Source organism: Notechis scutatus, chromosome 1 (genome assembly GCF_049901735.1).
Source record: "Notechis scutatus isolate UNSWTSFEM ecotype Mainland chromosome 1, rNotScu1.2, whole genome shotgun sequence".
Lineage (NCBI taxonomy): Eukaryota > Metazoa > Chordata > Lepidosauria > Squamata > Elapidae > Notechis > Notechis scutatus.
The window spans coordinates 193,656,999-193,680,797 of NC_142009.1; the positions used below are offsets into that span (position 1 = coordinate 193,656,999).

At 38.1% G+C, this 23,799-nt stretch overlaps 1 protein-coding gene across 2 annotated transcripts in view; it reads left to right on the forward strand.

Moving 5' to 3' along the window:
* LOC113416548 (sodium channel protein type 2 subunit alpha-like) overlaps positions 1-23,799 on the forward strand; it is an 83,288-nt gene that overhangs the window by 19,562 nt on the left and 39,927 nt on the right. For both annotated transcript variants that reach the window (XM_026674510.2, XM_087949808.1), the window contains 10 exons: positions 844-972; positions 1,564-1,655; positions 2,682-2,954; positions 5,744-5,807; positions 8,010-8,151; positions 8,413-8,619; positions 10,907-11,179; positions 15,749-16,099; positions 17,215-17,347; positions 18,727-18,965. In XM_026674510.2, coding sequence (XP_026530295.2) covers positions 844-972; positions 1,564-1,655; positions 2,682-2,954; positions 5,744-5,807; positions 8,010-8,151; positions 8,413-8,619; positions 10,907-11,179; positions 15,749-16,099; positions 17,215-17,347; positions 18,727-18,965 — 1,903 coding nt within the window. The remainder of the gene's footprint in view (positions 1-843; positions 973-1,563; positions 1,656-2,681; positions 2,955-5,743; positions 5,808-8,009; positions 8,152-8,412; positions 8,620-10,906; positions 11,180-15,748; positions 16,100-17,214; positions 17,348-18,726; positions 18,966-23,799) is intronic.

Here is a 23,799-nt window from a genome sequence, read left to right on the forward strand (position 1 = left end):
GAGGCCATTGCTTTTCTGCCAGTGTGAAACTGAGGCTGGCTCTCTCTGGGTTGATTTTTCCCCTCCTCTGCGTTGATTTTTCACAAGTTTATAAACAGAGCTTTTTTCAGAGAACCTTCCCCTAATTTGATTCTTGTTGGTTCTTGTATCCTGTTTCTATTTTTGCAGTATTGTATTTTTAATTTTTATGTAGGATTGTTTTATATTGTGCTTTTTATATGAGTTGCTGAGAATTGTGTTTGACTGGGGTAGCAGGCACATATGTTTCATGAATAAATTATTTATGCAAACCTGAGGTTTTCCCCCACCACTTCCCAGGCGCCAGCTCTCAGATGTGGGTGTTGCTCATAAAAATGGACATTCAGCAAATGAGCTATTTATAAGAATAGCAAGAAAGTTGATTTTCTGATACATGAAACATGTTTGCTTGCTTATGTAAGGCAGGTTCACTCCTAAAGGGAACCTGGATTTTTTTTTTTAAATTTTTTTGGCTAGAAACAAGACGTGAAACTTATAATGTATTTGCATATTCAATTTTCTAGTAGAATACATACTGAGAGGCTGATTTATGTATTTGTCAACATAACTTTAGCTGTGATCTCAGTTGATCAATGACACAGTCATCCAATGTGTCTTAAATTATTGTTGCTAGGTCAAAATAAAATACCAAAATACATTAATAGTGTAGGTTACCTTCATCTGACCTCACTAGGGAGTTATACCATTGAACACTTGGGAGCAATTATTTCTAAAGTTTTATTTGTTGTTAAATATTAAATCTGTGGGCAAATTAAGGAATGTATGGAATTCAACATTCTTCAACTTTCATCTGCCTGCTTCCAGGTACACATTCACTGGTATTTATACCTTTGAATCACTTATAAAAATCCTTGCGAGGGGCTTTTGTTTAGAAGGATTTACTTTTCTTCGAGATCCCTGGAACTGGCTTGATTTCAGTGTCATTTTGATGGCGTAAGTACTATACTTATTTTAAAAACGTTATAATGGACTTGAAATTGGCGCAAGAGTGTATCTCATTAAGAGGCATATATTCCCTGGAATAAACAACATTCTGCCAATAGTGAAGTTTGCATTTCAGTAAAAATGCAAATGCTTACATAATATTGTAATTGTTTCTTTACATTTTAGAAATGCTAATTCCAAGACCTATTTAAATATTTTATAGGATGAGTTAGGACTTCAATACCCATATTGTCAGCGTGGCTGAAGGCTGAAGGGCATTAAATAGGGGAATTTTACTGATGGGCATAGTACTGCAAAAGGACAAATTATCTAAATGGCCTTCATGAAAAAACACCGAGTAATTAGCCTAAGCTCTGCCTCAATTCTGAATAACTGTGGTTTAATTCTACAGGTATGTAACAGAATTTGTAAACCTAGGCAATGTTTCAGCTCTTCGAACTTTCAGAGTATTGAGAGCTTTGAAAACTATTTCTGTAATCCCAGGTAAGGAGTGGCTTGACGAAGGGCCAGGCCCCTTGGTATTTCCAGCTGTTTTTTGTGTGTTGTCATTGTGTTTGTGTGTGAACTCCCCTATTACAGATATGTGACAGAGTTTGTGGACCTGGGTAATGTCTCAGCGTTGAGAACATTCAGAGTTCTCCGGGCATTGAAAACAATATCAGTCATCCCAGGTGAGAGCTAGGTTAAAACCAAAGGCTGACTTCTTAGTGTCATGGAAGTCACCCACTTTTTTTGTAGATAAGTCTTGCTGATCGCTGCTAATGTTACTAAAAGGCAGGAATCAGAAGATCTTTGCCTTTTCAAATGTAACATTTATTTTGATTTGCAAAGTCAGCCTTTGAGTTTTAAAAACAATTGCATGTGACACCTACAAAATGCACAGCTTACATGTTTTATTTTGGTTCTGGGTTTGCTTTGTGTTGATGCTGCTGCATTTATAGATGAGTTTTTCTTTTCTTGCACAATGGAAAGCTTTAATTAATACTATGGCTCCTGTATTGCCATATTTTTTAATATTGTTTCAATGTATCATATTAAACATATTTTAGAAGACTGCCCAAAAACATGGTGAGATTTATTCCTGAGAGAACATAAAAGGACAGGATCCCACTGCATGTTCAGATTTGAATTAAGACTTTACAGGAGTTTTTCAACATTAATGGTTGAAATAAGATTTTGACATACGTCGGATATTCAGTTCCCAGAATTTTTAGCCAGCATGCTGGCCCAAATATTCCAGGAATTTCTATCCCAATATGTCAAGATGTGTGAACGAACTGAAGAAACTTCAAACAAAGTGTGGGATAATTTTTAAAATAAAAATAAATGATAAACAGAGACATATACTTGTTGAATATATTATGCCTGATCTTAGCCAAAAGGCCAAGAAGAAACTATTAATTAAATGTCATGGCCTAGGATCTCACCTCTCTGCTTTCACTTTTTTGGAGAATAATTTTAAAAATGGATTGCCTTAAATGAATGTGCCATTTTTGAACAAAAAAGGGAAGCAGTACATCCCATTTTGTATACCTTATAGAAGGTTCTTCTTCATACATTTTCACAAGTGCTAATGCTGTTCGTAAAGCTTTCCTGTTTCACATGGGACATGGCTGTGATTGCATGGCATCTTAAATAGAATGGAAGAACGTCTGACACCCTCTGATCAGCATCTTTGGTCCCCTTTCTGCTTGCAGGCCTGAAGACGATTGTAGGGGCCCTCATTCAATCTGTGAAGAAGCTCTCAGATGTCATGATCCTGACCGTGTTTTGTCTGAGTGTATTTGCACTAATAGGGCTCCAACTTTTCATGGGGAACCTGAGGCATAAATGCCTGATTTGGCCATTGGACAATGCTACTTTTGAAGGAAACATCACTTCCCACTTCAATAGCACAGAGGGAGAAAATGATACATTTGTAAATACGACAGTGACCACTTTTAACTGGGAGGAATACATTGAGGATGAAAGTAAGAATGCTTTAATATAATTGATATACAGAGGAAAAATATAACTATGTATATTATTGGTTGTGTCTAGAACAGGGGTGGGATTCAACCGGTGTTACTACCAGTTTGATGATCACGTTTTGCTGCGTGTATGTGTAATAAACCTTAAGCTGTGCCTCCCAGACAGCTGATAAGCGCTGTGCATGGGTTTGAAAAGCCACTTTTTTACTACTTTTTCAAGCTCAGCTGTGCCACGCAAAGCAGCTGAGGTTGAAAAAGCAGGAAATAAAGGTCAGGTAAGAGCCCGGGTAGGCAGGTGGGCCAAAAAGCAGCAGACACAGAACCGGTTTGGTGTCTGCTGCTCTTCAGAGCTACTGGTTCTATACAGCTGGGCAGAACCGGTAGCATCTCATCCCTGGTCCAGCAGGGATTCTTTTACTAATAAAAGGTCTCAGGAAACAGCAAAATTGTTAAAAATCACCTCGTCTCTTTTCCATTGACTCTAGCATACTGACATCATTTGACATAATTTTATGCAAGTAAAGCTTGTATTTTAAAAACTCTTAATGTTCTATTGTGAATAAAAATCACAATGAAGTGATGATGATGAAATTGTATCATGGTGTCATGACCCGAGGTGGTATTCAGCAGGTTCTGACCAGTTCTGGAGAACCGGTAGTGGAAATTTTGAGTAGTTCGGAGAACCAGCAAATATCACCTCTGACTGGAGATTTTACAGTATCCTTCCCCTGCCACACCCACCAAGCCTACAGAACTAGTAGTAACAAAAATTGAACCCCACCACTGGTCATGACCCATATTATTTGCTCCCTCCTTGAGTCTGAATTTGAATTTACCTTTATTGTCATTGCATTCCACGAATACAATGAAATTTGAAAGCTACTCCAGCTCAGTGCCCCAAACACCACATCACAATCACACTACAGAGTATTTAAAAATTAAAATAATTAAAATAATAATAATAATTAAACACCTAGTCTAAAACCTATCTAAAACATTTAGTAAGTTAAATAGTTTTAAATGCCACTATATACATAGGACTAGAACACAAATGCGCTGTTTGATTCAAGACAATTATTGCCTTGGAAAAGAAACTGTTTCTCAGTCTATTAGTCCTCATTTTAAGACACCTATAGTGTCTCCCTGGTGGTAACAGTTGTAAATATGAATGACCAGGATGAGAACAGTCTGTGGAGATTTTTAGTGCTCTAGAGAGGAGTCTGGTCTTCGCAATCTTTGTAGACATTTAGGAGTTCAACATGGATTTAAAAGATAAATACTTAACTTTTAGGGATTTAATAAAATAATCTATAAAAAGCTAAAATAATAAATTAGGGATATAATGGTAATTGGTATATACCTCTGATTATTTATCCAGGTGTGTATCCCACTGAATTTCCTCCCATTAATAAGGCTAAACGTTCATTTTGTGTGTGTTTATTTTAATGCACATAATTGAAGGGCATCAATTGTCATTGGAAGAAGCATTCACCCTTCCTGTCTATGGAGATTCTCAATCATTCAGGCCATGGCTGTCCCAGAAGTGTTTTTTCCACAAGGCAACTGGACTTTCTTGTTTTTGGGTTTTTTCCCCCTATGAAAACATTTCACTTTTCATCCAAGAAGCCTCTGCAGTTATAACTGTCTGGAGGGGAATGGAAGGATTTATATTCTTTGCATCATCTGATCATTAACACTTTGAATGTCATTTGTCAGCTCTCTGAAAGCCATTGAACCCACTTCTCCTTGAAAAGATCCAACAGGAGCTGCTTCATAACAAAGAAGAAAATAACAAATGGAGCAACATTGTCATTTCATACATTGCAGGAATATCTGAAAACTCAGGAAAATTTTCACCCAACACAACATATGTGCCCTCTTTAACCCAGGAATACATTAAGGCAGAAGCTTGTCCAGTGGTGGCATTCAACTGGTGTAACAACCGGTTTGGTGATTTTCAGCGCACGGTACATTTGAAAGTAGCAAGAAAACTTACCTTTTAGTGCAGCTCCGGTGAGTAAAAACAGCTGAGGTGTGGAAATCCACGCTGCCATGATGATCAGCTCGGCTTCGAACAAAGGAAATATCGGAGAGAATAGCGCAGGGACAGTTCGGTGGGGCCAAATGTTGACTGGAACTACCAGTTCCACCCCTGAGCTTGTCCATCCTAAGGACAAAATACTCAGACACAAACTGAGCAATGTAGTATATGCAGTACAATGAAGTGAAACATGTACAATTGTACATTGGGGAAACAAAACAATCACTTCACAAATGCACAATGACTCTCAGAGAACTAACAACTGGATGAGCTACAAAGAATATAAATCCTTTCATTTTCCTACAGTCACTTAGAACTGAAGAAGCTTTTTAGATGAGAAGTAAAATGTTTTAAAGAAAAAACCCAAGTTCAATTGCCTTTTATAAAAAAGCACCTTAGGGATTTACCCTTCTCATATACTCAGGATCCCAAGATCTCTCCTGAATTCAGTAGGGCTGCCTCCTAAAACTTGGGCATGGGACTATAATTTAAGATTACATGGGACTGTAATTTCTTTACACATACAATGATACACATTTATATATTTGCATCAATTATAATAAAAGTGATAGAAAAAAAGTAATAGCATTTCAAGCAATAGTCCATAATTTCCATAAAAGAGAGTTTTACTCATCACACATTTATAATTAATTGTAGCATTTTGATTTCATACCTGATATTTATGGATCTATATTTAATATCAGCAAACAAAAACAGTACTGTAATTGTGTTTTCTTTTCTCAATCAGGTCATTTTTATGTTTTGGAAGGACAGCGAGATGCACTTCTTTGTGGTAATAGCTCAGATGCTGGGTAAGAATATTTCATAACCCACTGTATTCCATACCATTGTAATGTGGTTAGAAAACATTTAACCTCACATGATTCAGGATCTATAGGAGCTATTCTGTGAGAAGTAGGAAGTCTTATGAACATAAGAGATTGTTGTGCATATTAGAATGATCATCCTAATGCAATGTAATTACCTAACAAGATAGTGCTAGCAGACATTATCACACTCCTAGTTATGTACTGGTAACGGATTTATCCAAATATAAGTGCCCACTCTTATTTATTATTTAAACCAAAATGTTTGGTTCAAGTAATCGAAATGTTTGGTTTAAATAATCCAAAATTATTTAAACCAAAATATTTGTAAAGCACTTTGATAATCAATGGGTTAATTTTTGAAATGTATTTTAAAATTTTAAAAAAATTGTGAGCATATCAAAATTTCTCTAGAAAGATTACTGAATTATTTATCAAGCAGTTGGTCTGCCAGAGTTGTTTAAAATAGCACCCTTTTACATCATTCTTGTATTATAAAAAACAAAATAAAGCAAGAGCTTTAAAAAAATAGTAGAAAGACAAGAAATGTATCTTTCTTTTTTAAATAATTGCCAAGCTAATTTTTGCTTGCTGAGGAATTCAAACAATAGTTAGTTGATTCAGTGTAGTGGTGATGGGGAATATAATCTCTTGCAACATTATGTTTGGGATTTAAAAAAATGCATCATTGTCTGGCATTATTCGCTATTATTCTAAATTTCATCAAATTACTCCTGTCAACTTTGTTCATTTTCCTATGTTCTTCTTTTGCCTTTCCAAAACAAATTGTGGGACATTGAACAGAAAATTACACCAAAAGAAGCTAGGCATATGGGGAAATTGGGAACTTCCTTGAACTGTAATATTCATTTACATCTGGTTTCTCTGAATCCAAGACATGTGGAACCTTATTTTTGAAGTATATATATTTGAATTCTGATTTTGTACTTTTGTTAATTAGCTGAAACTTCTGATTCTGGCTGATAAACTTCTGCCTATTCAAAAAATGTGTTTTCACAAGTTTTTGCCCCTGCCAAATACGATTAAAAAAAACCTATGTTTGCAAATGTCATTTTATTACACGTGATGCGTAATAAATTTAGAATGACAAAAGTAATTTATATGGGGTGATATCAATAATAAGCAAGAAAAGCATCAAAAGCAATCACTTATTGAATTTATTTCCACCTATTATTTAATATTGTGCAATGCCCTTGCTGTACAATAGCATGTTTTGTCAAGAATAAGTGTAAAAATACAGTAGCATGATAAAGTGCTAATGTCGGCAGAGGTTAGTAGTATGATCATTATATGAGTATTTAGCTTTGCTATTTTTCATGAATATCTCATTGGTTTACTTTAAATTTGTAGCTGTTTCTGAAGAAGAAAAAATGACCAGGAATTCTAGGTCTATAAAGGCTAACTATTATTATTCTTTTAGCCATAACCTTTTTATCACCAGGTAAAGGATAGCTTTCAGATAGCTTTGACATTAAGAACTGATGTATTTTTTCAGATCAAGCAAGTGCCCTGGTCCAATATTATAGACATTGGCCACTAGATCAGGTGCCTTTGTATGCTTTACAAAATGCAAAATCTGTTTTTGTAATACATACACTAAGACAGCTGTCTTTGAAATTAATGAGCTGTTAACCCTCCATCCCCCATCAAAAGTTAACTAGCTAAAAACTCTGGAGGCTTACAAGATCTAATAAGGAAGAGAAGAGAAGAGAGAAGGGAATTTTAAACAATCCAGGTCAAGGGGTAGGATCTGTCGAATGAAAGCAAATATATGTGTCCCAGGATAATGTTGCAGGATCCAGTCTGGGTCTGTCAGTGGGACCAGAGGTTTAGTTTTTCCAAGCTTTCGGACTCATGCTGGAGCCCATCCTCAGGAGTATGTGGGATCTGTGTCCTTGAAGACCAATCATGACATCTTCTGGCCAACAGGGCTCTTGGTATGAACAGAGCATGATCGGAGCATGAACTGAGTGTTAGTTATTTAGGACTAAAATGTTCATTGATCTTAGTGAGATTTAAAAGCTCAGCCAAACCCAGTTTTGTATATTCATGCATAATCAGGAACATAATGGACAATAAATGGTTCAGATTAGAATTAAAGTGTCATTTTGAAAATCTTTGTAAAGTGCAAATAACAATAATACTCAATGCAATTCCTTTTCATAGCCAATGCCCAGAAGGATATGTGTGTATAAAAGCTGGTAGAAACCCCAACTACGGCTACACAAGCTTTGACACCTTCAGCTGGGCCTTCTTATCACTCTTTCGGCTGATGACTCAGGACTTCTGGGAAAATCTTTACCAACTGGTGAGAACAGTCATGAGGCAAGATTAATATGTATGATATTGGAACAAAAGCACCAGTCTTGCTGCTGATTTATTTTAACGTAACTAGTTTTTACATTAGCAACAGAGAGTTGCTACTTATTATGCCTATTTGGTATGTCATTGTAGTTTTATGATTGCAATCATAAAATAGTGATTTTTAATAACTAAAACTGATTTTTTAAAAATCAGGTAGATGAGTTCTTGTTCTATTTGTTTTACTTTCTTCAACTCACTTTCCCAGACTCTACGTGCTGCTGGCAAAACATACATGATCTTTTTTGTCCTGGTGATTTTCTTGGGTTCTTTCTACCTGATCAACTTGATCCTGGCTGTTGTGGCCATGGCCTATGAAGAGCAGAATCAGGCCACCATGGAAGAAGCTGAGCAGAAAGAGGCAGAGTTCCAGCAGATGCTGGAACAGCTGAAAAAACAGCAAGAAGAGGCTCAGGTAGCTTGCTTTTAGAAGATGTTGTTTTGAAATTGCTGAAATGTAGGGGGATGCATTAAGTGCATCTTCCCAGATTTTTATCCCAAAGATAATGCATAAAATATAGGATTCATATCAGAATGGCATATTGCTAGCTACCAGAGCCTGGAAGAGATGCAGCCACACTGATTTCATATGCTTCCTCTTCTTTTGTCATATGAGTTGTTTATACTAGACCTTTTTTTTCCCAGAGCTTCTGAGCAGATTAAATCAAAATAGTCTGTAATTAGCAGTAAGGAGTGTTGTGGCCATCCATGTAGGGCCATCCCAGTGACATAATACCTCATCTCTGCATTTGCCATTGTGTGCTATCAGGAACATACTAAACAATAATTGCCTGAAGCTGGAGAAAGATGGGATCTGGTATCAACCCAGAGTGGGATGGAGCCCATTAAATGGCTTGTGTGGTGTGTTGTCACCATGGTATATTATTATTTGATCATTTTCTTCTATTAGTTTTATTTTTTATATATGATGTTTTTATATTCCTGTAAACCACCTTGAGTTTCCATGTGCGAATAGGCTGCAATATAATTTTTCCAAATAAATAAAAGTAATGCCCAAGGCAGTCCATTCTAACAATTAAATTGTTTGGTTAGAGCACAAACATTTTTTTAAATGTCCTATTTTTGTGGCCAATCAGTAGTTCTATTTAGGCATCTGCATGATAATTTTGAACAATGTAAAAAGTGGGAATACTTCCTTGCAATTCTCCCATGTTTTCATGTTCTACTCATCCCATCCTTGATTTTTCTAGCTTCACACATTCAACCAAGATCACTAAGGGAATACTGACTTTATATAGGCTTGTTTGTGAGTTCAGATCTCCACGTAATCTGCCATCAGGATTCCAGGTCATAAGTGGAGGTCTACTTGCATTCATGCAGAAGGGAGTACTTTTCGTCTCATCTCCCAGCTGAATGTGTGGAGCAAGGGTCTTCAAACTTGGCAGTTTAAGACTTGTGGACTTCAACTCCCAGAATTCCTGAGCTAACATGACTGGAGGAGGAATTCTGGGAGTTGAAGTCCACAAGTCTTAAAGCTGTCAAGTTTGAAGACCCCTGGTGTGGAGGTTGGAGAGAGCTTGTCCTGGACTGGGCAGGAGGTTAATACAACAAATACACACAGTTTCATCTTCTACCTTGTCTGAAGTCCTTAATGGCATAGCTGAACAAGGCTTTTGTAGGGAATAGGGGCAGAATTGTATTCGGTGCATTCTCTATAGCTAAGGGAAGGTAACGGCGGGCCTTTTGCTGATACCATTTTCATATGTGATTGGGATCCCCGACATGACCAAAGTTCATATTCACGTATACATTGGCCGTTCTCATCTCCTGCTGTCAGATATGTGGAAAGCAGTTGATAGAAACACTTCAAGAAAATGTAAAAATAATGCAGTAGGTGAAAATAGTTTACCTTGGCATCTGTGAAACTTTCAAAACACAGTAGAAGCAGTAGAGTTACAAACGTTGACATCAGCTGATTCTTGAACAGCTGGTGAAATGATTGGCTGTATTACTCCCCCCCAAAAAAAACCCCACCCAACCCTATGCAGATGTTTCAAGAGGTGATTGTGGGTTAGCAGCCTCCCTGAGCAAGCTAATTTACGCAGAGCGCACTATTAGTCCATCTAGCTCAGCATTATTGACAGTAAGCTCTCCAGGGTTTCGCGCATGGAGACTTTTCTGCCTCTTTAGAAAGGCAAAGGATTGAACTTATCACACAAAGCAGATGCTTTGCCAGCCAAGATTTGGCTTCTTAGTCAGAATTTAGGTCCTGGAGCAAAGAGGTCCTAAGTTTAAAAAAAACCAAAACCACTTCCTTAATAGCAGGCTTATTAAAAACATTTGGGACTGCTATACTCCCATCTTTGCAGAAAACTGAATTTCCTTTGCAGGGTCCAATCTGGGTCGGTCACCAGGATCAGAGGTTTAGTCTTCCGAGCTGCCAGACTCATGCTGGAGCCCATCCTCAGGGAACTTCTCTCATAGAAAGAAGGTGTACTGTTTGGGTATACAATCTGCTAGACCGACCCCAATTGGATCCTACAATATTATCTTGGGATAGGTATATTTGCCTTCATTTGTGTATTCCCTTTCTATTTCATTCCGAAGAAGACACATCCATTATTGATGTTAGCATTCAATTTAATTGCTTTGTATCCTTGGAATAATAATGGAATTCTCTACAAGAATGATGAATGTTGTAATCCAAGTAATACCAATTACCTGATAATGTAACACAACAGACAACAGCAGCTGTGGCAGCAGCATCAGTAGCATCAAGAGATTTCAGCGGCGTGGGTGGATTGGGGGAGCTCTTGGAAAGTTCTTCAGAGGCATCTAAATTAAGCTCAAAGAGTGCCAAAGACAGAAGGAACAAAAGGAAGAAGAGGAAGCAGAAGGAGCTCTCGGAAGCAGAAGATAAGGAAGAAGTGAAGAGGTTTCCCAAATCTGAATCGGAAGACAGCATCAGAAGGGGAGGTCACTTGTCCTATGAAAAGAGAACCTCAACTCACCAGGTATGCTACGGTGTTCATCTAAACCAGGGGTGTCAAACTCGTGGGCCGGATGCATCACGTGCTGGCCCCATCCCCACCTGGTTTAGCGAAGGGGGGAAAAGTCCCAATACGTCACGTGACGCCACCATGACGCCGCGAGTTTGATACCCCTGATCTAAAGTATGCAGTAGATTCTAATATATATTTCAGCTCCAAAAATCAGAACATGGTACATCAGTCCCACATTGATGGAATTTCCTTTTACAAGAACGTGATACATTTTAAGTGTTTAGTTTTTTAAAAAAATCAAGGACCAGGGCAGGCTATGTATCTAAATGCTGGAGTTGTTTGCTATGGTTTCCACTGAATTTTATTGGGTAAGATAACAAGTCTGCTGATTCTGGTTCACAGTGGGTATCATCTTTTTAAAATTCATAGCCCTGAGTGTTTTTTTAAAAAAATGTTTTTCCATATATGTGAACCTTTCCAATTTGGTAACCATATTATGGAGTCACAAATTCTTCTGTTAATGACAACAGTCTATTATAGGGAGTGTTTGTTTTCTTTCCAGATAGGGAAAGAATAGAGATATTGGTGCACTTAGAAAGTCCCCTTCTTCTTTTACTGCATTTGATGCCATCTGGGATTTGGTTCCCCTTGCTCATTCTTTGGCTCAGAAAGAGGGGCAGGAGGGCTGACTTTGTCATCTGAGAGCCCGGGTTCGAGACCCAAGCTCCACACAACAGGGTGAGCTCCCGTTACTTGCCCCAGCTTCAGCCCACCCATGAAAGCATGTAATTGTGAGTAGATAAATAGTTTGAAAGCATGCAAGTGTGAGTAGATAAATAGGTACCTCTTTGGTGGGGAAGGTAACAGCTTTCCAAGTGCTTTTGGGGTATAGTCATTCTGGCCACATGACCACAGAAATTGTCCCCCGAGTAAGAAACGGAGATGACCACCATGCTCTAGAGTCAGACACAATTGACAGGGAAACCTTCATCTTTTTCTCTTTGGCTCAGAAGGACCCTAAAACTACTTCCAACCAATAAAAAACAATAAAATCAAAATGGACAGTGTGCTGCTTATTGACTTTATATAGGATATGGCAAAATCCTGAGCCCTTCTCATAGTGAAGTGTTTTAAGCCAAGAGATCACAGGATTGTCTGGTTGCTTTTGTGGAAAAATTAGCCAACTTTGTGTCGCTGCCTAGGGAACACCTGAGTTAGGGATTCCGACAGGGAGGCTTCTTCCTTGTCCTCCACGGTATACTGTAAAAAGAAGAAACACTTAAAATTAACACTATTTACAGCAAGGGTACAGAACTGATTCCTGAGTAAAAGCCTCACAAAAACAAATCTAATTAACAACCAATAAAGTCTCCCTTGAATCAAATAACTACATGAACCCATCTATGCTATTATCTTTGCAACAACATACAAGTCATTTGCCGATAGCAATAGCACCTAGATTTATATACCGCTTCATAGTGCTTTATAGTACTCTGAGGAGTCCGAGCCGTTTACAAATGTCAGTATATTGCCCCCAAACAATCATTTTACCGACCTTGGAAGGATGGAAGGCTGAGTCAGTCTTGAGCCAGTCAGAATCAAACTGCTGGCAGTGAGCAGTGAGTTAGCCTGCAATACTGCATTCTAACCACTCCACCATCATGGCTCCACTTTATAATTTTTTTTAAAAGGGGGGGCAACAGATAACAGAAAACAGATGATCAGAGTTGGAAGGGATCTTATAGGTCATCTAGTCCAACCCCCCACCCAAACAGGAGACCCTATACCATTTGTGACAAATGGGAGTCCAATCTCTTCTTAAAGGTCTCAAGTGATGGTGCTCCCACAACTTCCGAGGGCAAGCTGTTCCATTGATTGATTGTTCTCACTGTGGTGGGAGATACATTGCTGGTAAAAATTCAGTAGGCAAATCTTGATTAGGAAATTACTTTAATTCAGTCTTAGACTGAAGTAGATCTTGCATTAGCAGAAGAAAAATAATTACAAACATAAGAACAAAATACATTATGAATGTAAACATGTAAAAACATTAGTTATTTATTCAGTGCCTTCAACTTGGTTTTTGATTCCTGGTGACTTCCTTGGACCAGTTCCTGCAGTTTTCTTGGCAAGGTTTTTTCAGAAATGGTTTACCCTTGTCTACTTTCTAGGGGCTGAGAAGAAGTGAGTATCCCAAGATCTCCAATTTGGCTTCCTGTCAAAGGGGAGATTAGAACGCATGGTGTCTCGGTTTCTAGCTTGATGCCTTAACCACAACACCAAACTGGCCCTAAAATCTAAAGTACAGCAACAGGATTGGATTTAAACTTATGGCTCAACCTTTATATCACCTATGATGTCATTTGTTTATTAATAATTCCATTCAAAGGAATATATTTTTCTACCTTATAAGTGATGGCTAGATTTGAATCAGATAAAAGAATGATTACAATGTGCGGGATCTACCTACGTAGTTTGTTAAAAGAGGTGTTATTATTAATCCTTATAAAAGGAACAATATGATCAAGCATGTGCAACTGACTCAGCCAGACCAGGACAGATAAGTGCATAATCATACAAAATGTGAGGCACTTGTATAAAAATACATGGCAGCCTCTTCAGGAGAGGTCTTAGAAAAGAAAGAAGCCAGACCAAAGATAATAATAAAGTTATAAACAAAATAAACAAAGAAAATAATGAAGCTTGGGTTGTTCTGCTAAAATAATTTTGTTCATCAGTATTCAAGTGCTGTGTTTTATTTCCTTGGCCTTTAGCTATTCCATAGATACATGGATAGTTTTGTTTCAAGAGAGAGTTTATCTACCTGGAATGATGTTGTTTATATAGAGTTGGGATAGGATAACTTTCTGGTCCATATTATAGCTTTAGCCCAAAATGTACTTTCTCTTGCCAAACAGGGCTTCTAGGGAAATGAAATTGGCCAAAAATTTGCCCTCAGAAATTTAGGTTGTATTTTCCCCATATATAGAAATCTTTATAGACAAGGGTCTTCACACCAAATAAAAGATTTGCGATATTTAATCCTTAAAACTTTCCAGAAGCCATGGGTATAAACCGGCCTCCCGTTTGAATTTCAAAAACAAAAATTTAAAGAGTATCAGATCTTTGTATCAGCCTTTGTGGGATTTGGGCTACTCATGACCTTGTGTGCCATGAAATACCTCTAATTTCTAACTTGCACTACAGTGTGGATTCCAAGTTGCCATTTGTGTTTGATCCTTTAAAAAAAAAAGAACTTAAAAAACCCTTAACTTTAGTTTTTGTGCAATTTATGTTAAATCTTCCTCATTGTGAAGGGCTGTGATGCTTTCATATCCTACCACCAAGAAGGAAAGAGCAGCAGTATTGCCTTCCTAAAATAAAACAGGAATTGATCTGGTGAGATGAGAAGAGTGGGAATTGGGGTTTTCAAGTGCTTGGTCTATAGAATTTAAGTAAACACTGCCTGCAAAGAGGACCAATAGACTGTTTCCTCCACATTTATTTATTTAATATTGATTTATCAAACTTATATGCCCCCCTCCCATCTCATCCAAGGTGATTCTAAGTAGCTTATGAATATTAAATAAAATATAGTACAAAACATTAAGACAATAAATAGAGATCATATTGATGAATAGTTGGTATTAAGTGTACTTGGGCATTGCAATGGATTCTCTAAAATCTAAAAGATGGTTGTCTGCTAAAAATTTGCCTGAAAAAGTTACTTTTTCTTGTAACTTGGGCAATTATGACCATCTTTTCCTTAAAAGAGCACTTGAGTACTAACATTGATGAGTACAAATGTCTAAATAAATTTGTTAGTTTATCATCTTAAATTCACATTAAAAATATTGAACCAAGAAATTTGTAAAGTTTGCATACTGCAGTTGCAGTGATCATTGTGAATCTAAACTACTGTAAAGAAATTCAAATATAGGAACAATAATATATGAATTGTTTGTGTGTGTGTGGTTTCTTCTGACATTGGTGATGACTTTATTAATTCATGAATGCTACTAATGAAATATGCAGGGAAGAAGCAAAAGTTTCCATTAAGGATTTCTTGTAGTGCAATTAAATAAAAGGATAAGCAGCAAAAATTGATTTTTTCCTGCTCTCAATGTCAAAATCACCACTTCAGTCTCCTGTGGCTGCTGAAAGCATTTATTGATGAAGCAGCATGATTAATAAATGGTGGATTAATTACAGTTGTTTAGTTAAATAGATATAGCCATTGGGTTGCCTCCGTAACTGTATACAACAGCTGGCTGATCAATGTGTCTTTTTTGGCGTTGGAAAACATTCCCTTATATTTGAAGTGTACCACTCAAGGAAGACAGAGGACGAATGGAAGAATATGTGACCCATTGTTCTTCTCATGTCCTCTTGTAGAACAGATCAGAACTAGATATCTTAATTTGTAAGAAGGCATATCAAAGATGAGGTTGTAGAATAATGTCACTTATTTCTTTAATTTATAACTTTTCCTGAAAGATAACTACCAGGTAAGCTACTCATCTACTAATAACTCCCAAGAATAACTGGTTTGGTTTATGTTCTGTTTTGCCTCCCTTACAGTCTTTGCTGAGCTTTCGTGGCTCCCTGTTTTCCCCACGGCGCAACAGCAGGACGAGTATTTTCAGCTTCCGAGGGAGAGCAAAAGATATCGGGTCAGAGAATGACTTTGCTGATGATGAACATAGTACTCTTGAAGACAATGAGAGCAGGAGAGATTCTCTCTTTGTTCCAAACAGACAAACAAGTGAGCGTCGCAACAGTACTACCAGTCAAATGAGCCTGTCATCAAAGATGGTGCCAGTGCTTCCTGCCAACGGGAAGATGCACAGCACAGTGGATTGCAATGGTGTTGTTTCCTTAATGGGAGGACCGCCTGCACTCCCTTCACCTACTGGACAATTTTTACCAGAGGTGATTAAACTACATTTGTTGTATTTGACCTTGTCTGAAATACTTATTTGTTAAGGTATTTCTGGTTTATCTTCATCTTAAGATACTTAGGTCTACATTGACTGAGGGTGAGTCTGATTAACAGGGGTCAATCAGACCTCTAATCAGTTTTTTAAAAAATCCTCTTTGAGAGTTGGGACATTTCAAGAAAAAGGTACAGAGGGATAGAGAATTAATAAGAAATTAATCTTAGGTGAGCAGTAGCTCTGCTTGTGCAGTCACTTCATCTGATTCTTCTGTTTCCTATCCTGGCACACCTTAATAGGTTTGATGATAAATATTTGACAGCCTCAGAGTAACTTTTGTGTGCTCTTTCATTAAAACCTGCAACATACTTTCATAAAAGTTTAATTATTTTGTGACTTATTTTCAGACTATAGTGAAGAGGTTTATCATAAAGCTTTAAACCAAGTATGTCAAACTCAAGGCCCATGGCCGGATTCAGCCTGTGAGGTGCTTAGATCTGACCTGTGGGGCCACCCTGGAAACAATGAAGAACCAGCCTGCGGTGCCTCTGCCAAGGAAAATGGAGCTTGGGAGAGCTGCACGCAGTCTACCCAGGCTCCATTTCTGGCTCTGGTGGCCTCCTGCAGCCCTCTACCAGCAAAAATGGAGCTCGGGGAGGCCATGTGTGGTGCCCCCGAGCTCCATTTTCACTAGCAGATGGCTGCAGGATGCTGTCGTGGCCAAAAATGGAGCCTCAATAGGTGACGTCGAGCTGGCCACACCCCCAACCACACACCCCTGGTCCCCCAAGATCAAACACAACCCTGATGTGGCCCTCAATGAAATTGAGTTTGACGCACCTGTTTTAAACTGAAAGATTAATCTGAAACCATTTTGTGCGACACAGGAAAAAAAAATCTTAAAATCAACTGTAGGAAACATCTTACTTCCGTTAACACATAATAAACTATCTGTCTAATAGCAGTAACTGGGACACACAGATAAGATCTAGTTTTTTTCTAGCAAAGTTTTCCCCTCCCCTTAAGGTTACATAAGTACCAAGAACAGACCAACACTCAACCTGTCTCTCACTCCTGCAATAAATTAAAATGAAAATAATCTTTTTTCAGGGTACAACAACTGAAACAGAAATAAGAAAAAGAAGATTAAGCTCTTATCAAATTTCTATGGAGCTGATGGAAGAATCTGCAGCAAGGCAGAGAGCCATGAGTATAGCCAGTATCCTTACAAATACTATGGAAGGTATGGTAGAATGTGAAGTCATTGTTTTAATGTAAAGTGATATCACTCTGATTTCATTCTCTCAAATGGAAGCCGTTTTACTGCTGAAATCTTAGGCATATATTTTAATAGGATTTTTTTTTCTTTTTGTGTCCCATCCATGAGGTGGGAAGGATGGTAGCAGAGAAGGTGGAATATAGGGACGTAGTAGGTAGCTAGAATTCAAGCAAAGGTCAACCTGAATACTTAAAGGTCAGCTAATGTGCATGGAATCAAGTGATTATTTTAAAAAAGAGCATATTAATGCAACAATTTAAAATGCTCTATGACTCTGGACTCAAAAGTAATATATTTGCAACTCTTTGGTTGCAGTAATTTTATCGCTGTGTTTTGTTACTGTTCTTAGCCACACAGAATCATAAGTAACAAGGTATGCGTAAATTTAATCATTCAAATGAGTAGGTCAGATAAAACAATGAAGAGCACTCCGTGATCTAAGTGTGCTGATTTTTCTACTTTCCACTGAAAAATTAAAGTCTTCCTTCATTCCCCCCTAACGTTTACTGGTTTAACTGCAGCAAATTCTTATGGTGAAGAATAAGACTTAATTGCAGCTAAGACAATAGGTAGGAGTAACTGGTAGTAAGAGTCTTATCTGTTTCAGTTAAAGTGTCCTGTGTCAGAATTAATTCCGAAGACTGTGTGAAAGCGTGTTTAGTTATAAGAATACATGTTTCTGTGGATCCTTGTTGTTCCCTGAGCTTGGTTGTTTGCTTGCAGGCATTTCATTACCTTACTGTGTAACATGAAATGTCTGCAACCAAACAAGCTCAGACTGCACCAAGGTCTCCATGGTTCAACCCTGAGCCACATAACAAGCTCTTCTTTTGCTACATCAGCTGTGTAAATACATTAGTAAACAGTAAGGGATGTGGTGACTCAGTGGCTAAGATGCTGAGCTTGTCAATCAGAAAGATTGTCAGTTCAGCGGTTCGAATCCCTAGCGCCGCATAACGGAGTGAGCTCCCATTACTTGTCCCAGCTCCTGCCAACCTAGTAGTTCAAAAGCATGTAAAAATGCAAGTAGAAAAATAGGGACCACTTTGGTGGGAAGGTAACAGTGTTCCATGCGCCTTCGGCATTTAGTCATTTAGCCGGTCTCATGACCACGGAGATGTCTTTGGACAGCACTGACTCTTCAGCTTTGTAATGGAGATGAGCACGGCCCCTTAGAGTCGGAAACCACTAGCATGTATGTGTGAGGGGAACCTTTACCTTTACCTTAATAAAACATATTTTTACCGGGCATTCTTAATTTTACAAGTAGTTTACCAGAATACTGCAGAGCACGGAATACATTAAATTGAAGAGGCTAACACATCTCTTTTATCAATCTCCAGAACTTGAAGAATCTCGGCAGAAGTGTCCGCCGTGCTGGTATAGATTTGCAAATGTTTTCTTGATCTGGGATTGCTGGAGCCCTTGGTTAAAAGTAAAGCACATCGTGAATTTGATAGTGATGGATCCATTTGTCGATCTTTCCATCACTATTTGCATAGTTTTGAACACACTGTTCATGGCCATGGAACATTATCCAATGACTTCTGATTTCTACCAAGTACTTTCAGTGGGAAATCTGGTATGTATTTGGCAAGCAGGATTTAAAATATCTGTATCTCATATGTGTGTTCAGCATCTTTAGGTAGGAATTGTTAAGACAGTGTGCGGTACAATTTGCAAGGATTTTAAAATATTAAAGCTTAAAAACTGAAGCCAATGAAAAAAAACACCAGTAAAACATTTAATTTTAAACAAACTTAAAGAGCCAGAAAAATTTCATGGCCTCCAAAGTTAATTAATTGCGTATTAAGTTTATTAATTTTTCTGCTAAGCTTTGGCTTATATTATAGCCCCACAACTGTTTTGGTCCTGTTTCAGAACTGCTGGTTTCATTTGTGAAAAGGTAAATTTTTCTTGCTATAGTCATGAAATTCATGGGGAAAAGAAGCTATTGTATGAGGGGAAAATACAGTGGCTGTCTCTTAAATTGGATCAGAAAAACACACTCTTCATTTTTTTTCCTTGATTGATTTAATTGAGAATGTGCCATCAGGTTAGTGCCGACTCTTAGCAACGACATAGATAGATTTTTCTCCATGACGACCTGTCCCTAGAATGATCTTTCAGGTCTTCTTACAATGTACTCATCTCCACTATAATTGAGTCCATCTGTCTTGCTGCTGCTCCTCTTCTTTTCTTTTCTTCCACGTTTCCCAGCATTAGACCTTTCTCTAGCTTTCATAGCAATATCATTTAGGCTTATACACTGCCCCAGAGCACTTCACAGCACCCTTTGGGTAGTTTACAGTGTAAGCATTATTTGCATATTTGTCCTCAACAATCTGAATTTTCATTTTACCAACCTCAGAAGGGTGGAAGGCTGAGTCGATTTGAGCCAGAGGTGGTATTCAGCAGATTCTGACCAGTTCTGGAGAACTGGTAGCAGAAATTTTGAGTAGTTCGGAGAATCATCAAGTAGCACCTCTGACTGGCCCCAACCCCATCTATTCTTTGCCTCCCGAGTCCTAGCTGATCGGCTGGGTCTTCTTTTGTTGCCCTGCACAAGAGAATGGAGCTGGAAAGCAGGTTATTGGGGTGGGGGAGGGAATGGGATTTTGCAGTATCCTTCCCCTGGAGTGAGGTGGAAATGGAGATTTTACTGTATCCTTCCCCTGCCACATTCACCAAGCCATGCCCACCAAGCCAAGCCATGCCCACCAAGCCAAGCCATGCCCACCAAGCTACGCCCACAGAACCAGTAGTAAAAAGTTTTGAATCCCACCATTGATTTGAGCCTTGTCAGGATCCAACTGCAGGTTGTGGGCAGCATTTGCCTGCAATACTGCACTTTAACCACTGCACCACCAGGGTTCCTCATATAATGTGTGCAAAATAAGCTAATTTTAGCCTGATAATTTGTACCGTGAGGGAGTACTGTTGAGCTGATTTGTTCGACCCATTTATTTATTTATTTTCCATTCTCAGAAGTCTTCTCCAATATCAAAGTTCAAAAGCATCAATATGCTCCCTTGTTCTCCTTCAAACTCCAAGTTTCAGGAATATAGAATGTCACAGAGAATACTTGTGTATATAAAAGAGTCACGATTAGAGAGATGGGCAGTTACATAAATGCAGTCATTAAATAAAAAATAATGATACGTGGGAAAGACCTTGGGAGAGGAGGTAAAGAAATGCTGCTGCCTAGCGAATGGTCAGATAAGGGTAGCGTAGCCCGCAACTGCATAGTAGGTGGAGGAAGAGGCTCAGAAGTTCTTGGTCTGTAAAGGTGGGAGCAGGAGAATTCTACTTTCAGATCTGCGCGATTCTATTTGCTCTACAATTAAGTATAATTAGTTTATCTGGTCACGTTTTCTGTCTGGTCTGCCTGGTAAGGCTGACAGTCTACTGTTCTGATCTTTGTAGGTATAGCCAAATATGGTTTTCCCAGGCCTCGGCATGCATACTTTCCAATGAAACAGACCGAGACAGGAAGATCATTTTGTTACAATTTATTTAGAATGTTCTGACTAAAAAGGATTCCTCTCATTCAAATAGGGAACCTCGAGACCAAGCTTTCAGTCCCTTTTATAATTAATACATCACAGGAAATGACAAGAGAAAAGTTGATTGGACAGGACAAAAATAACCCCTCCTTTGCATGGAAAAATCATGTGACAACCCACATGACCATTTAAATGACGAAAGCAAGGGTGTAAAATTTAAGACGTTAATGAGGGGGGAAAGGTCATAAAGTTGTTTGGAGTTCACAGAGACAAACCAGATATCAATTAGTGCTAATTTGTTTTCTCTTATCAGAAGACAAACTCCAGACCTCCCATCCTATCCTGACCTGGGGAACAAAGGAAGTTTTTTATCTTGAAATTTAGGAATGTTAGAAGTTATCAATCAAAGCACTAACGTCATCTAAAAAGAGAGAAAAATAAGTCAAATTAAAATACAATATAATTGTTAGTTAGCAAGTAAAACAATACTACAAAGTCCATGTTGTTGGTATTACAAAGTGCATCCTGTGTGGACCTCAAGAACCATAATGTAATCTGGATATTTTTCTCAGAGGCCTTCATGGCTGCTTTCTGTATGTTGGTCTATAGCATATTTTTTGTTTGTTTGTTGCTTTGGGTGGTTGATGCTAAAAATCAGAAGCTATCAACCTTTGAATTGATATCTTCATTGTTAGGTCGAAAGCTGATTATTTCCATTCAGTCATTAGTATGGTTTTCTTCATTATTTAAGTTTTGTCCATTTTTTTTCACTGTGTTCCTTGACTTTTATTGCTGCATGTAACAGATCTTATATATTTTCAGCTTATCCAAATAGCACTGTCAGCATATTATTAATATTTCTTTCTCCAATTTTAAAAGCATGACCATCTTTTTACAATGTTCTTCAATACATTTTGAAAATATTATTTCAAATTTAAATTATACCTCATAAAAATGCAGGATGTTATCCAATGATTGCAAAGAAGGGTGTGTGAGAGCAGAGTTTTGCTTATCCTAGGTCAGGGGTGTCAAACTCGATTTCATTGAGGGCCACATCAGTGTTGTGCTTGACCTTGGGGGGCCGGGGTGGACGTGGCCAGCTTGACATCACTCATGTTGGTGGTGCCTGTGGAGGCCTGAGCATTCTGCCTGCTAAAACAGGCTCCCGAGGTCCGTTTTTGGCTACAATGGTCTCCTACAGCCCTCTGCCAGAAAAAACACAGCTTGTGCGGCCCGGGCTCCATTTTTGCTGGCAGAGGCACTGCGGGCCAGTCCTTCACTATTTCCAGGGCAGCCTCACGGGCCAGATCTAAGCACTACGCGGGCCGGATCCAGCCCCTGGGCCTTGAGTTTGATACCCCTGTCCTCACTTGTTCTAATTGATTGCAGAGGATATGCTTTACAGATACAGTAGCCTTCAATTTAAAATCCATTGCTTAGCAATTGTTCAAAATTACAACCTATCTGAAAAAGAGGATTTACAACCCAGATCCAAAGTTCTGACAGTCTTCCCCCCCTGGTCATGTGACCAGACTTTAGGTAATTGACCAACACAGTCCTATTCAAGGCCATTTGCAGCGTCCCACGGTCACACGACCGCATTTTACAATGGTTTTGCTGAAAACTGCACCGATAGCGAATCATTGCAAAACGATAGCCACAAAAAGTTATAAAATTGTGCTTTATGACTGTTACAGCTCACAGTCATAACGGGCAGCTTCAATTATGGTTTTAATTCAAGGAGTCTCTGTAATGCATTAGTAGCAGTATGCCAGGGAATGCTGAAGAAGCAATGCAGAACAGTCTTAAGCTAAAGTGTCCTACTCATTAAGGGGCAAGATTATTGCTTGAAATTGTCCTGAAGTTGTCAGTGTAATGAAATTTCATTGGCAGTTTTCCTTTGTAAGGAAGAGCAGTGGGAAATGACTACACAAAGCTCTTAAGTAGATGATTCCTTTTACATGAAGTCCACTATTACATTCAGTATGATTAGTAATGTTGTTTGACAATATTATGCAATCTTAAATATAGCTAAGCTTCTTAACAGAGATCATTTTAAGAAATATTAAGGTTTATCCTATACACAATTCTATAAGCTGATTTAGTGGTACCATCTTCGTCCACTTGTAAAATTCTAATGCTAGAAACTTTCTGAACCATATTGTAATGTCAGAACCACTTAACTTCTTAAACTTATCTGAGAGACTCATATTTCTGAAAGTACTTTTAAAAATTGTTCAATGTAATATTGCTACGTTAATATTGGAGAGAAAACAGTAATCAGAAATAACAATTGAGTTATTGTTAATAAGTTAATTTATTCACTCTTGAAACTCACAATATGTTTTTATTAGCAAATGTCACTCTTTTAATTTTATTTAATTTAAGCCAGAGATTTGAAAATGTCCACCAAGATATTAACTTCTATAGCCAGAAATCATATGTTCATGCCAAAACTTCATGACAATATGTGGAAGATGAAGCCAGGTAGAAGACATAGAGCTTAATACCATTTATAGATCTATATATTTCTGATCTATAAAGACTGCAAATGTATAGTGTACATTTAATGAAAGGCATAGGTTTTTTTCCACAGTCATCTTGATGATCTGGAGAACATGGTGTTGCTCTTTCCTGGATTATGCTCTAGACTACAGCACAGAGGGTTATTCTACAGCTTTCTGCTATTTTATAGAACAGACTGCAGGCAAGGCCTAAAACCCTTTCTGTTAAGTTTGGGGAATAATGGAGACCAGACATCTGACCAGTGACTTCAACTCTTTAATAATCGTAAATAGAACAGAACAGAGCAAGGCTATGGGCAACAGCAACCCTTTTATAGGGTTATCTGCTACCTTATTAACCAATGACATGTGCAACAAGTTCAAACTTATAACCAATGAGAAGTGT